General features: G+C 47.6%; 1 protein-coding gene across 1 annotated transcript in view; it reads right to left on the bottom strand.

The window, feature by feature from the left end:
* The window catches only part of LOC106595278 (patj homolog), a gene marked incomplete at both ends in the record, with an annotated part of 27,319 nt that extends 12,373 nt beyond the window's left edge, over positions 1-14,946 (bottom strand). Inside the window, 4 exon segments of the mRNA XM_045712884.1 lie at positions 3,546-3,776; positions 3,851-3,973; positions 4,672-4,740; positions 14,686-14,946. Coding sequence (XP_045568840.1) covers positions 3,546-3,776; positions 3,851-3,973; positions 4,672-4,740; positions 14,686-14,946 — 684 coding nt within the window.
* Positions 14,947-15,000: the final 54 nt, after the last annotated feature.

The raw sequence follows: 15,000 nt of genomic DNA, 5'->3' as shown, positions 1-15,000 counted from the left end.
ACACAGGGAGAAATGTGTTACTATGGGGATATGGAACACAATACACAACACAGGGAGAAATGTGTTACTATGGAGATATGGAACACAATACACAACACAGGGAGAAATGTGTTACTATGGAGATATGGAACACAATACACAACACAGTGAGAAATGTGTTACTATGGAGATATGGAACACAATACACAACACAGGGAGACATGTTACTATGGAGATACGGAACACAATACACAACACAGGGAGAAATGTGTTACTATGGAGATACGGAACACAATACACAACACAGGGAGACATGTTACTATGGAGATATGGAACACAATACACAACACAGGGAGAAATGTGTTACTATGGAGATATGGAACACAATACACAACACAGGGAGAAATGTGTTACTATGGAGATATGGAACACAATACACAACACAGGGAGAAATGTGTTACTATGGAGATATGGAACACAATACACAACACAGGGAGAAATGTGTTACTATGGAGATATGGAACACAATACACAACACAGTGAGAAATGTGTTACTATGGAGATATGGAACACAATACACAACACAGGGAGACATGTTACTATGGAGATACGGAACACAATACACAACACAGGGAGACATGTTACTATGGAGATATGGAACACAATACACAACACAGGGAGAAATGTGTTACTATGGAGATATGGAACACAATACACAACACAGGGAGAAATGTGTTACTATGGAGATATGGAACACAATACACAACACAGGGATAAATGTGTTACTATGGAGATATGGAACACAATACACAACACAGGGAGACATGTTACTATGGAGATACGGAACACAATACACAACACAGGGAGAAATGTGTTACTATGGAGATACGGAACACAATACACAACACAGGGAGACATGTTACTATGGAGATACGGAACACAATACACAACACAGGGAGACGTGTTACTATGGAGATACGGAACACAATACACAACACAGGGAGACATGTTACTATGGAGATACGGAACACAATACACAACACAGGGAGACATGTTACTATGGAGATACGGAACACAATACACAACACAGGGAGACATGTTACTATGGAGATATGGAACACAATACACAACACAGGGAGACATGTTACTATGGAGATACGGAACACAATACACAACACAGGGAGACATGTGTTACTATGGAGATACGGAACACAATACACAACACAGGGAGACATGTGTTACTATGGAGATACGGAACACAATACACAACACAGGGAGACATGTTACTATGGAGATACGGAACACAATACACAACACAGGGAGACATGTTACTATGGAGATACGGAACACAATACACAACACAGGGAGACGTGTTACTATGGAGATACGGAACACAATACACAACACAGGGAGACGTGTTACTATGGAGATATGGAACACAATACACAACACAGGGAGACGTGTTACTATGGAGATACGGAACACAATACACAACACAGGGAGACGTGTTACTATGGAGATATGGAACACAATACACAACACAGGGAGACGTGTTACTATGGAGATACGGAACACAATACACAACACAGGGAGACGTGTTACTATGGAGATACGGAACACATTATGGGACTGTTTCCCAGATAGAGAGACCAGAGAGTCTTCGACTAAATGGCACATTTAAACTGGACTAATAAAAATGTATTTAAAAAAAATAGTTTAAAAATAGTCCTACATATTTAATTGAACTAACCTAACTAATCTGGATTTAAACAGGCAGATTTCTAGAAAGAAAATCTGCTCTCGGCCTCTTTGGCGATGTCCACAGGGGACACTTTCCCCCCAAAATAATTTAGATGATAATTTGGTTGTTTCATTGTTTATCAGAAATTGCATTGTTTCATTAATGTGTTAAGTATTAGACATTGTAATATCAACTGTGCAATATTGACTTTTGAGTGTTCAAGGCTCTTATTGGTTTGTCCCAGCCAGGCTATGGCATGTCCTTAGTTTGGATCCCTGGGCCTTCTCATCTCTTATTGGTTTGTCCCAGCCAGGCTATGGCATGTCCTTAGTTCAGGATCCCTGGGCGTTCTAATCTCTTCATTATGGAGAACTACTCTGTCTAGTCTAGTTACAGGTCAGGATCCCTGGGGCGTTCTAATCTCTTCATTATGGAGAACTACTCTGTCTAGTCTAGTTACAGGTCAGGATCCCTGGGTGTTCTAATCTCTTCATTATGGAGAACTACTCTGTCTAGTCTAGTTACAGGTCAGGATCCCTGGGTGTTCTAATCTCTTCATTATGGAGAACTACTCTGTCTAGTCTAGTTACAGGTCAGGATCCCTGGGTGTTCTAATCTCTTCATTATGGAGAACTACTCTGTCTAGTCTAGTTACAGGTCAGGATCCCTGGGTGTTCTAATCTCTTCATTATGGAGAACTACTCTGTCTAGTCTAGTTACAGGTCAGGATCCCTGGGTGTTCTAATCTCTTCATTATGGAGAACTACTCTGTCTAGTCTAGTTACAGGTCAGGATCCCTGGGTGTTCTAATCTCTTCATTATGGAGAACTACTCTGTCTAGTCTAGTTACAGGTCAGGATCCCTGGGGCGTTCTAATCTCTTCATTATGGAGAACTACTCTGTCTAGTCTAGTTACAGGTCAGGATCCCTGGGCGTTCTAATCTCTTCATTATGGAGAACTACTCTGTCTAGTCTAGTTACAGGTCAGGATCCCTGGGGCGTTCTAATCTCTTCATTATGGAGAACTACTCTGTCTAGTCTAGTTACAGGTAACAATGTGTTACTACAGATGCTTGAGATTATGGGTTGTTTTTCTCCTGTGCTGTGTTTTGCCTCTGTTCTCCAGTCAAGGTTATGTATTTCTATTGAGCAAGTAATAATATTGAAATATTTTCATATTTTGTTCATGGCCTGTAGTTCTATATTTAGTCAATGCATCTCTGCATCCTATATTCTTTATCACCTCTCCTCTGTAAAACAAATTCAACAATCTTTTTACACCTTAACCTCTGGCTCCGTGCCAACTAAATAGTCTGCCAGCCGGGTTGTCTATCTTAACAACAAGCAGCTCTGCAAAGGGTGAACTACCCTCAACTGAATGCCACAGGTAGATAAATACACATGATTAAACCACTGACAGTATGCCTTCTGATCTCTCATCATCTCTCTCACTTTCTGTCTCTCTTAACGACGTCCTGACGGGCAGACCACAGGCTGTGAGGATTGGCATGACACCAACTCCATCATCAAGTTTGTTGACGACACCGCGGTTGTAGGCTTGATAACCAACAACGACGATTCACCCTATAGGGAGGAGGTAAGTGAGTTGGCATTGTGGTGCCATGACAACAACCTCTCCCTCAACGTCAAAGCAAACCAAAGGAGTTGATTGTTGACTTCAGGAAGCAGAGGAGGGAACATGCCCCGACCCAAATCAACGGGACCGCAGTAGTGAGAGTCACGGGTTTTAACTTGCTCTGCGTCCACATCACCGAGGACTTGTCATGAACCAACAACATCACCCACCTCTCCCCTCCACACATACCTGGTTGCCCATCCTGGCCACCCTCTGTTGTTGCTGGGCGAGGAGAGGGAGTGGGGGCGAGGAGAGGGTGAGGTCGTTGGTTCCCGTGGAGACAGCGACGTCCCTAGCAATGAGCAGTTTGACCCTTGACCCTGCGTTGCGGAGAACGTGAGCCACTTCCTCGTTGCCCATGCCCGCCAGGTCTGTGTCCCCGATGCGCAGGATGTGGTCCCCGCTACGCAGACGCTTGTCCTGGGAGGGGAGGTATGTTAAATCACTTTTTAGTAACTTTTACATCTTTTTGTGTTCTACTTTGACTGACATACCAGTCCAGCAGGTCCACTTGGTAGGATGGTTTTGACCAGGACTCCAGAGGATCGACCCCCTACAATGCCGAAGCCCAGCCCCTTGCCATCGTTCTCCAGCTCTATCAACTCTATGTGACGCTTCTGAGATGGAGAGAGATGGAGGGAGAGACAGAGAAAGGGGAGAGAGAAGGAGAAAGGAGAGAGAGAAACAGACAGACAGAGAGAGAGAGACAGAGAGAGAGAGAAAGAAAGAAAGAGAGAGAGAGACACACAGATGGAGAGAGAGAGAGAGACAGAGAGAGAGGCACAGAGAGAGAGAGACAGACAGAGAGAAATAAAGAAAGAGAGAGAGAAAGAGAGACAGACAGACATGGTCAACTACACACACACAGACAGGTTTTCCTAATTTACTATAAGACATGGGAACTCACCTCATTGTAAAGTATGTAGGACATGGGAACTCACCTCGTTGTAAAGTATGTAGGACATGGGAACTCACCTCGTTGTAAAGTATGTAAGACATGGGAACTCACCTCATTGTAAAGTATGTAAGACATGGGAACTCACCTCATTGTAAAGTATGTAAGACATGGGAACTCACCTCATTGTAAAGTATGTAAGACATGGAAACTCACCTCGTTGTAAAGTATGTAGGACATGGGAACTCACCTCATTGTAAAGTATGCAAGACATGGGAACTCACCTCGTTGTAAAGTATGTAAGACATGGGAACTCACCTCGTTGTAAAGTATGTAGGACATGGGAACTCACCTCGTTGTAAAGTATGTAAGACATGGGAACTCACCTCATTATAAAGTATGTAGGACATGGGAACTCACCTCGTTGGCAATATACGACAGGTTTCTTCCCATCGATAAGGTCCGGGAGATTCGTGGAGGTGTACATAACTGGGAAAAGAAGGACAGTAATATCAGCTGATTAGACCTGCTGGGACAACAGGAGAGGAGAACAGTAATGTAGCTGATTAGACCTGCTGGGACAACAGGAGAGGAGAACAGTAATGTAGCTGATTAGACCTGCTGGGACAACAGGAGAGGAGAACAGTAATGTAGCTGATTAGACCTGCTGGGACAACAGGAGAGGAGAACAGTAATGTAGCTGATTAGACCTGCTGGGACAACAGGAGAGGAGAACAGTAATGTAGCTGATTAGACCCGCTGGGACAACAGGAGAGGAGAACAGTAATGTAGCTGATTAGACCCGCTGGGACAACAGGAGAGGAGAACAGTAATGTAGCTGATTAGACCTGCTGGGACAACAGGAGAGGAGAACAGTAATGTAGCTGATTAGACCTGCTGGGACAACAGGAGAGGAGAACAGTAATGTAGCTGATTAGACCTGCTGGGACAACAGGAGAGGAGAACAGTAATGTAGCTGATTAGACCTGCTGGGACAACAGGAGAGGAGAACAGTAATGTAGCTGATTAGACCTGCTGGGACAACAGGAGAGGAGAACAGTAATGTAGCTGATTAGACCTGCTGGGACAACAGGAGAGGAGAACAGTAATGTAGCTGATTAGACCTGCTGGGACAACAGGAGAGGAGAACAGTAATGTAGCTGATTAGACCTGCTGGGACAACAGGAGAGGAGAACAGTAATGTAGCTGATTAGACCTGCTGGGACAACAGGAGAGGAGAACAGTAATGTAGCTGATTAGACCCGCTGGGACAACAGGAGAGGAGAACAGTAATGTAGCTGATTAGACCTGCTGGGACAACAGGAGAGGAGAACAGTAATGTAGCTGATTAGACCTGCTGGGACAACAGGAGAGGAGAACAGTAATGTAGCTGATTAGACCCGCTGGGACAACAGGAGAGGAGAACAGTAATGTAGCTGATTAGACCTGCTGGGACAACAGGAGAGGAGAACAGTAATGTAGCTGATTAGACCTGCTGGGACAACAGGAGAGGAGAACAGTAATGTAGCTGATTAGACCGCTGGGACAACAGGAGAGGAGAACAGTAATGTAGCTGATTAGACCTGCTGGGACAACAGGAGAGGAGAACAGTAATGTAGCTGATTAGACCTGCTGGGACAACAGGAGAGGAGAACAGTAATGTAGCTGATTAGACCTGCTGGGACAACAGGAGAGGAGAACAGTAATGTAGCTGATTAGACCTGCTGGGACAACAGGAGAGGAGAACAGTAATGTAGCTGATTAGACCCGCTGGGACAACAGGAGAGGAGAACAGTAATGTAGCTGATTAGACCCGCTGGGACAACAGGAGAGGAGAACAGTAATGTAGCTGATTAGACCCGCTGGGACAACAGGAGAGGAGAACAGTAATGTAGCTGATTAGACCCGCTGGGACAACAGGAGAGGAGAACAGTAATGTAGCTGATTAGACCTGCTGGGACAACAGGAGAGGAGAACAGTAATGTAGCTGATTAGACCTGCTGGGACAACAGGAGAGGAGAACAGTAATGTAGCTGATTAGACCTGCTGGGACAACAGGAGAGGAGAACAGTAATGTAGCTGATTAGACCTGCTGGGACAACAGGAGAGGAGAACAGTAATGTCAGCTGATCTCAGATCAATTGTCCCTTTTAGATCCTGATGAATCAGACGACATGAATGGGGGGGAGCTGATCCTAGATCAGCACTCGTACTGAGACACTTCATGAATACGCACCCTGGTGTCATAGTGGTGGGCTTGGACAAATAAATGTGAGGTGAAAAGGTACCTCTTTGCCCGTATCCACAAAGCATCTCAGAGTATAATTGCTGCTCTACGATCTGTCCATACAATCAAATCAAACTTTATTTGTCACACGCGTCGAATACTAGTGTAGACTTTACCATGATATGCTTACTTACAAGCCCTTAACCAACAGTACAGTTCAAGAAGAGTTAAGAAAATAATTACCAAGTTGACAAAAATAAAAAAGTAATAATAAAAAGTAACACAATAAAAATAACAATAACATGGCTCTATACAGGGGGTAGCGGTACAGAGTCAATGTGGAGGCTATATACAGGGGGTAGCGGTACAGAGTCAATGTGGAGGCTATATACAGGTGGTACCGGTACAGAGTCAATGTGGAGGCTATATACAGGGGGTAGCGGTACAGAGTCAATGTGGAGGCTATATACAGGGGGTACCGGTACAGAGTCAATGTGGAGGCTATATACAGGGGGTACCGGTACAGAGTCAATGTGGAGGCTATATACAGGGGGTACCGGTACAGAGTCAATGTGGAGGCTATATACAGGGGGTACCAGTACCGAGTCAATATGGAGGCTATATACAGGGGGCACCAGTACCGAGTCAATGTGGAGGCTATATACAGGGGGTACCGTACAGAGTCAATGTGGAGGCTATATACAGGGGGTACCAGTACCGAGTCAATGTGGAGGCTATATACAGGGGGTACCGGTACAGAGTCAATGTGGAGGCTATATACAGGAGGTACCAGTACCGAGTCAATGTGGAGGCTATATACAGGGGGTACCGGTACAGAGTCAATGTGGAGGCTATATACAGGTGGTACCGGTACCGCAGTCAATGTGGAGGCTATATACAGGGGGTACCGGTACCGAGTCAATGTGGAGGCTATATACAGGGGGGTACCGGTACAGAGTCAATGTGGAGGCTATATACAGGGGGTACCAGTACCGAGTCAATATGGAGGCTATATACAGGGGGCACCAGTACCGAGTCAATGTGGAGGCTATATACAGGGGGTACCGGTACAGAGTCAATATGGAGGCTATATACAGGGGGCACCAGTACCGAGTCAATGTGGAGGCTATATACAGGGGGTACCGGTACCGAGTCAATGTGGAGGCTATATACAGGGGGGTACCGGTACAGAGTCAATATGGAGGCTATATACAGGGGGCACCAGTACCGAGTCAATGTGGAGGCTATATACAGGGGGTACCAGTACAGAGTCAATGTGGAGGCTATATACAGGGGGTACCGGTACAGAGTCAATATGGAGGCTATATACAGGGGGCACCAGTACCGAGTCAATGTGGAGGCTATATACAGGGGGTACCGGTACCGAGTCAATGTGGAGGCTATATACAGGGGGGGTACCGGTACAGAGTCAATGTGGAGGCTATATACAGGGGGTACCGGTACAGAGTCAATGTGGAGGCTATATACAGGGGTACCAGTACAGAGTCAATGTGGAGGCTATATACAGGGGGTACCGGTACAGAGTCAATGTGGAGGCTATATACAGGGGGTACCGGTACAGAGTCAATGTGGAGGCTATATACAGGGGGCACCAGTACCGAGTCAATGTGGAGGCTATATACAGGGGGTACCGGTACAGAGTCAATGTGGAGGCTATATACAGGGGGCACCAGTACCGAGTCAATGTGGAGGCTATATACAGGGGGCACCAGTACCGAGTCAATGTGGAGGCTATATACAGGGGGTACCGGTACAGAGTCAATGTGGAGACTATATACAGGGGGCACCAGTACCGAGTCAATGTGGAGGCTATATACAGGGGGTACCGGTACAGAGTCAGTGTGGAGGCTATATACAGGGGGTACCAGTACAGAATCAATGTGGAGGCTATATACAGGGGTACCAGTACAGAATCAATGTGGAGGCTATATACAGGGGGTACCAGTACAGAGTCAATGTGGAGGCTATATACAGGAGGTACCAGTACAGAATCAATGTGGAGGCTATATACAGGGGGTACCGGTACAGAGTCAATGTGGAGGCTATATACAGGGGGTAGCGGTACAGAGTCAATGTGGAGGCTATATACAGGGGGTACCAGTACCGAGTCAGTGTGGAGGCTATATACAGGGGGTACCAGTACCGAGTCAGTGTGGAGGCTATATACAGGGGTACCAGTACAGAATCAATGTGGAGGCTATATACAGGGGGTACCAGTACAGAGTCAATGTGGAGGCTATATACAGGGGGTACCAGTACAGAATCAATGTGGAGGCTATATACAGGGGGTACCAGTACAGAGTCAATGTGGAGGCTATATACAGGAGGTACCAGTACAGAATCAATGTGGAGGCTATATACAGGGGGTACCGGTACAGAGTCAATGTGGAGGCTATATACAGGGGGTACCAGTACAGAGTCAATGTGGAGGCTATATACAGGGGGTACCGGTACAGAGTCAATGTGGAGGCTATATACAGGGGTAGCGGTACAGAGTCAATGTGGAGGCTATATACAGGGGGTACCGGTACAGAGTCAATGTGGAGGCTATATACAGGGGGTACCAGTACAGAGTCAATGTGGAGGCTATATACAGGGGGTACCGGTACAGAGTCAATGTGGAGGCTATATACAGGGGGTACCGGTACAGAGTCAATGTGGAGGCTATATACAGGGGTACCAGTACAGAGTCAATGTGGAGGCTATATACAGGGTGTTACGGTACAGAGTCAATGTGGAGGCTATATACAGGGGGTACCGGTACAGAGTCAATGTGGAGGCTATATACAGGGTGTTACGGTACAGAGTCAATGTGGAGGCTATATACAGGGGGTACCAGTACAGAGTCAATGTGGAGGCTATATACAGGGGGTACCGGTACAGAGTCAATGTGGAGGCTATATACAGGGGGTACCAGTACAGAATCAATGTGGAGGCTATATACAGGGGGTACCGGTACAGAGTCAATGTGGAGGCTATATACAGGGTGTTACGGTACAGAGTCAATGTGGAGGCTATATACAGGGGTACCAGTACCGAGTCAATGTGGAGGCTATATACAGGGGGTACCGGTACAGAGTCAATGTGGAGGCTATATACAGGAGGTACCGGTACAGAATCAATGTGGAGGCTATATACAGGGGGTACCGGTACAGAGTCAATGTGGAGGCTATATACAGGGGGTACCGGTACAGAGTCAATGTGGAGGCTATATACAGGAGGTACCGGTACAGAATCAATGTGGAGGCTATATACAGGGGGTACCGGTACAGAGTCAATGTGGAGGCTATATACAGGGTGTTACGGTACAGAGTCAATGTGGAGGCTATATACAGGGGTACCAGTACCGAGTCAATGTGGAGGCTATATACAGGGGGTACCGGTACAGAGTCAATGTGGAGGCTATATACAGGAGGTACCGGTACAGAGTCAATGTGGAGGCTATATACAGGGGGTACCGGTACAGAATCAATGTGGAGGCTATATACAGGGTGTTACGGTACAGAGTCAATGTGGAGGCTATATACAGGGGGTACCAGTACAGAGTCAATGTGGAGGCTATATACAGGGGGTACCGGTACCGAGTCAATGTGGAGGCTATATACAGGGGGTACCAGTACAGAGTCAATGTGGAGGCTATATACAGGGGTACCGGTACCGAGTCAATGTGGAGGCTATATACAGGGGGTACCAGTACAGAGTCAGTGTGGAGGCTATATACAGGGGGTACCAGTACCGAGTCAATGTGGAGGCTATATACAGGGGGGTACCGGTACCGAGTCAATGTGGAGGCTATATACAGGGGTACCGGTACAGAGTCAATGTGGAGGCTATATACAGGGGTACCAGTACCGAGTCAATGTGGAGGCTATATACAGGGGTACCGGTACAGAGTCAATGTGGAGGCTATATACAGGGGGTACCAGTACCGAGTCAATGTGGAGGCTATATACAGGGGTACCAGTACCGAGTCAATGTGGAGGCTATATACAGGGGGTACCGGTACAGAGTCAATGTGGAGGCTATATACAGGGGTACCAGTACCGAGTCAGTGTGGAGGCTATATACAGGGGGTACCAGTACAGAGTCAATGTGGAGGCTATATACAGGGGGTACCAGTACAGAATCAATGTGGAGGCTATATACAGGGGGTACCAGTACAGAGTCAATGTGGAGGCTATATACAGGAGGTACCAGTACAGAATCAATGTGGAGGCTATATACAGGGGGTACCGGTACAGAGTCAATGTGGAGGCTATATACAGGGGGTACCAGTACAGAGTCAATGTGGAGGCTATATACAGGGGGGTACCGGTACAGAGTCAATGTGGAGGCTATATACAGGGGTACCGGTACAGAGTCAATGTGGAGGCTATATACAGGGGGTACCGGTACAGAGTCAATGTGGAGGCTATATACAGGGGGTACCAGTACAGAGTCAATGTGGAGGCTATATACAGGGGGTACCGGTACAGAGTCAATGTGGAGGCTATATACAGGGGGTACCGGTACAGAGTCAATGTGGAGGCTATATACAGGGGTACCAGTACAGAGTCAATGTGGAGGCTATATACAGGGTGTTACGGTACAGAGTCAATGTGGAGGCTATATACAGGGGGTACCGGTACAGAGTCAATGTGGAGGCTATATACAGGGTGTTACGGTACAGAGTCAATGTGGAGGCTATATACAGGGGGTACCAGTACAGAGTCAATGTGGAGGCTATATACAGGGGGTACCGGTACAGAGTCAATGAGGAGGCTATATACAGGGGGTACCAGTACAGAATCAATGTGGAGGCTATATACAGGGGGTACCGGTACAGAGTCAATGTGGAGGCTATATACAGGGTGTTACGGTACAGAGTCAATGTGGAGGCTATATACAGGGGTACCAGTACCGAGTCAATGTGGAGGCTATATACAGGGGGGTACCGGTACAGAGTCAATGTGGAGGCTATATACAGGAGGTACCGGTACAGAATCAATGTGGAGGCTATATACAGGGGGTACCGGTACAGAGTCAATGTGGAGGCTATATACAGGGGGTACCGGTACAGAGTCAATGTGGAGGCTATATACAGGAGGTACCGGTACAGAATCAATGTGGAGGCTATATACAGGGGGTACCGGTACAGAGTCAATGTGGAGGCTATATACAGGGTGTTACGGTACAGAGTCAATGTGGAGGCTATATACAGGGGTACCAGTACCGAGTCAATGTGGAGGCTATATACAGGGGGTACCGGTACAGAGTCAATGTGGAGGCTATATACAGGAGGTACCGGTACAGAGTCAATGTGGAGGCTATATACAGGGGGTACCGGTACAGAATCAATGTGGAGGCTATATACAGGGTGTTACGGTACAGAGTCAATGTGGAGGCTATATACAGGGGTACCAGTACAGAGTCAATGTGGAGGCTATATACAGGGGGTACCGGTACCGAGTCAATGTGGAGGCTATATACAGGGGGTACCAGTACAGAGTCAATGTGGAGGCTATATACAGGGGGTACCGGTACCGAGTCAATGTGGAGGCTATATACAGGGGGTACCAGTACAGAGTCAGTGTGGAGGCTATATACAGGGGGTACCAGTACCGAGTCAATGTGGAGGCTATATACAGGGGGTACCGGTACCGAGTCAATGTGGAGGCTATATACAGGGGTACCGGTACAGAGTCAATGTGGAGGCTATATACAGGGGGTACCAGTACCGAGTCAATGTGGAGGCTATATACAGGGGTACCGGTACAGAGTCAATGTGGAGGCTATATACAGGGGGTACCAGTACCGAGTCAATGTGGAGGCTATATACAGGGGTACCAGTACCGAGTCAATGTGGAGGCTATATACAGGGGGTACCGGTACAGAGTCAATGTGGAGGCTATATACAGGGGGTACCGGTACCGAGTCAATGTGGAGGCTATATACAGGGGGTACCGGTACAGAGTCAATGTGGAGGCTATATACAGGGGTACCGGTACAGAGTCAGTGTGGAGGCTATATACAGGGGTACCGGTACAGAGTCAATGTGGAGGCTATATACAGGGGGTACCGGTACCGAGTCAATGTGGAGGCTATATACAGGAGGTACCGGTACAGAGTCAATGTGGAGGCTATATACAGGGGGTAGCGGTACAGAGTCAATGTGGAGGCTATATACAGGGGGTACCAGTACCGAGTCAATGTGGAGGCTATATACAGGGGTACCGGTACAGAGTCAATGTGGAGGCTATATACAGGAGGTACCGGTACAGAGTCAATGTGGAGGCTATATACAGGGGGTACCAGTACAGAGTCAATGTGGAGGCTATATACAGGGGGTACCGGTACAGAGTCAATGTGGAGGCTATATACAGGGGGTACCGGTACAGAGTCAATGTGGAGGCTATATACAGGGGGTACCAGTACCGAGTCAATGTGGAGGCTATATACAGGGGTACCAGTACAGAGTCAATGTGGAGGCTATATACAGGGGTACCAGTACAGAGTCAATGTGGAGGCTATATACAGGGGGTACCAGTACAGAGTCAATGTGGAGGCTATATACAGGGGGTACCAGTACAGAGTCAATGTGGAGGCTATATACAGGGGTACCGGTACAGAGTCAATGTGGAGGCTATATACAGGGGGTACTGGTACAGAGTCAATGTGGAGGCTATATACAGGGGGTACCGGTACAGAGTCAATGTGGAGGCTATATACAGGGGGTACCGGTACAGAGTCAATGTGGAGGCTATATACAGGGGTACCGGTACAGAGTCAATGTGGAGGCTATATACAGGGGGTACCAGTACAGAATCAATGTGGAGGCTATATACAGGGGGTACCGGTACAGAGTCAATGTGGAGGCTATATACAGGGGGTACCGGTACAGAGTCAATGTGGAGGCTTATACAGGGGGTACTGGTACAGAGTCAATGTGGAGGCTATATACAGGGGGTACCGGTACAGAGTCAATGTGGAGGCTATATACAGGGGGTACCGGTACAGAGTCAATGTGGAGGCTATATACAGGAGGTACCAGTACAGAGTCAATGTGGAGGCTATATACAGGGGGTACCGGTACAGAGTCAATGTGGAGGCTATATACAGGGGGCACCAGTACCGAGTCAATGTGGAGGCTATATACAGGGGGTACCAGTACCGAGTCAATGTGGAGGCTATATACAGGGGCACCAGTAGAGTCAGTGTGGAGGCTCTATACAGGGGTACCGGTACCGAGTCAGTGTGGAGGCTATATACAGGGGTACCGGTACAGAATCAATGTGGAGGCTATATACAGGGGGTACCGGTACAGAGTCAATGTGGAGGCTATATACAGGGGGTACCGGTACAGAGTCAATGTGGAGGCTATATACAGGGTGTTACGGTACAGAGTCAATGTGGAGGCTATATACAGGGGTACCGGTACAGAGTCAATGTGGAGGCTATATACAGGGGGTACCGGTACAGAGTCAATGTGGAGGCTATATACAGGGGGTAGCGGTACAGAGTCAATGTGGAGGCTATATACAGGGGGTACCAGTACCGAGTCAATGTGGAGGCTATATACAGGGGGTACCAGTACCGAGTCAGTGTGGAGGCTCTATACAGGGGGTACCAGTACCGAGTCAGTGTGGAGGCTATATACAGGGGTACCAGTACCGAGTCAGTGTGGAGGCTCTATACAGGGGTACCAGTACCGAGTCAATGTGGAGGCTATATACAGGGGGTACCAGTACCGAGTCAGTGTGGAGGCTATATACAGGGGGTACCAGTACCGAGTCAGTGTGGAGGCTATATACAGGGGTACCAGTACAGAGTCAGTGTGGAGGCTATATACAGGGGTACCAGTACCGAGTCAGTGTGGAGGCTATATACAGGGGTACCGGTACCGAGTCAGTGTGGAGGCTCTATACAGGGGGCACCAGTACCGAGTCAATGTGGAGGCTATATACAGGGGTACCGGTACCGAGTCAGTGTGGAGGCTCTATACAGGGGGCACCAGTACCGAGTCAGTGTGGAGGCTATATACAGGGGTACCGGTACCGAGTCAGTGTGGAGGCTCTATACAGGGGGCACCAGTACCGAGTCAATGTGCGAGAGTACAGGTATCTTATTCATTATGAACTAAAAAGTTAAAAACGGATCCTAGACCAGCACTAGACCAGAATAGGATACGATATAAGCCACACCCTTACCTGAGTCATACACTGTATCTTATTGGTCACGGCGTTGTTTTCTGTGTGTGTGTTGAGAGCACTGAGACTGCCTCCGTAGTTCTGCCGAGGTAGGAAGGGTTTAGCAGGGGGGCTTCCTCCTCCTCCTCCTCCACTACTGCTGCTGCTGTTGTTCTGGGCCCAGGTATAGGACTCGCTATGGGAGATGGTCCTCAGGCCCAGAGACATGGCCGTGGAGAGACCCGTGTTGAGGGAAACAGACTTCGCTACTGATTTCTTCTCCTGGGAGAGAGAGGAGAAGGAGGGGGGCAATTTAAATATCTCTGTTTTGCTGAC

This window comes from Salmo salar, unplaced genomic scaffold, assembly GCF_905237065.1.
Source record: "Salmo salar unplaced genomic scaffold, Ssal_v3.1, whole genome shotgun sequence".
Classification (NCBI taxonomy): domain Eukaryota; kingdom Metazoa; phylum Chordata; class Actinopteri; order Salmoniformes; family Salmonidae; genus Salmo; species Salmo salar.
Note: the sequence above shows the minus strand (reverse complement) of the source record. Positions and strands in the feature narration are given on the sequence as shown.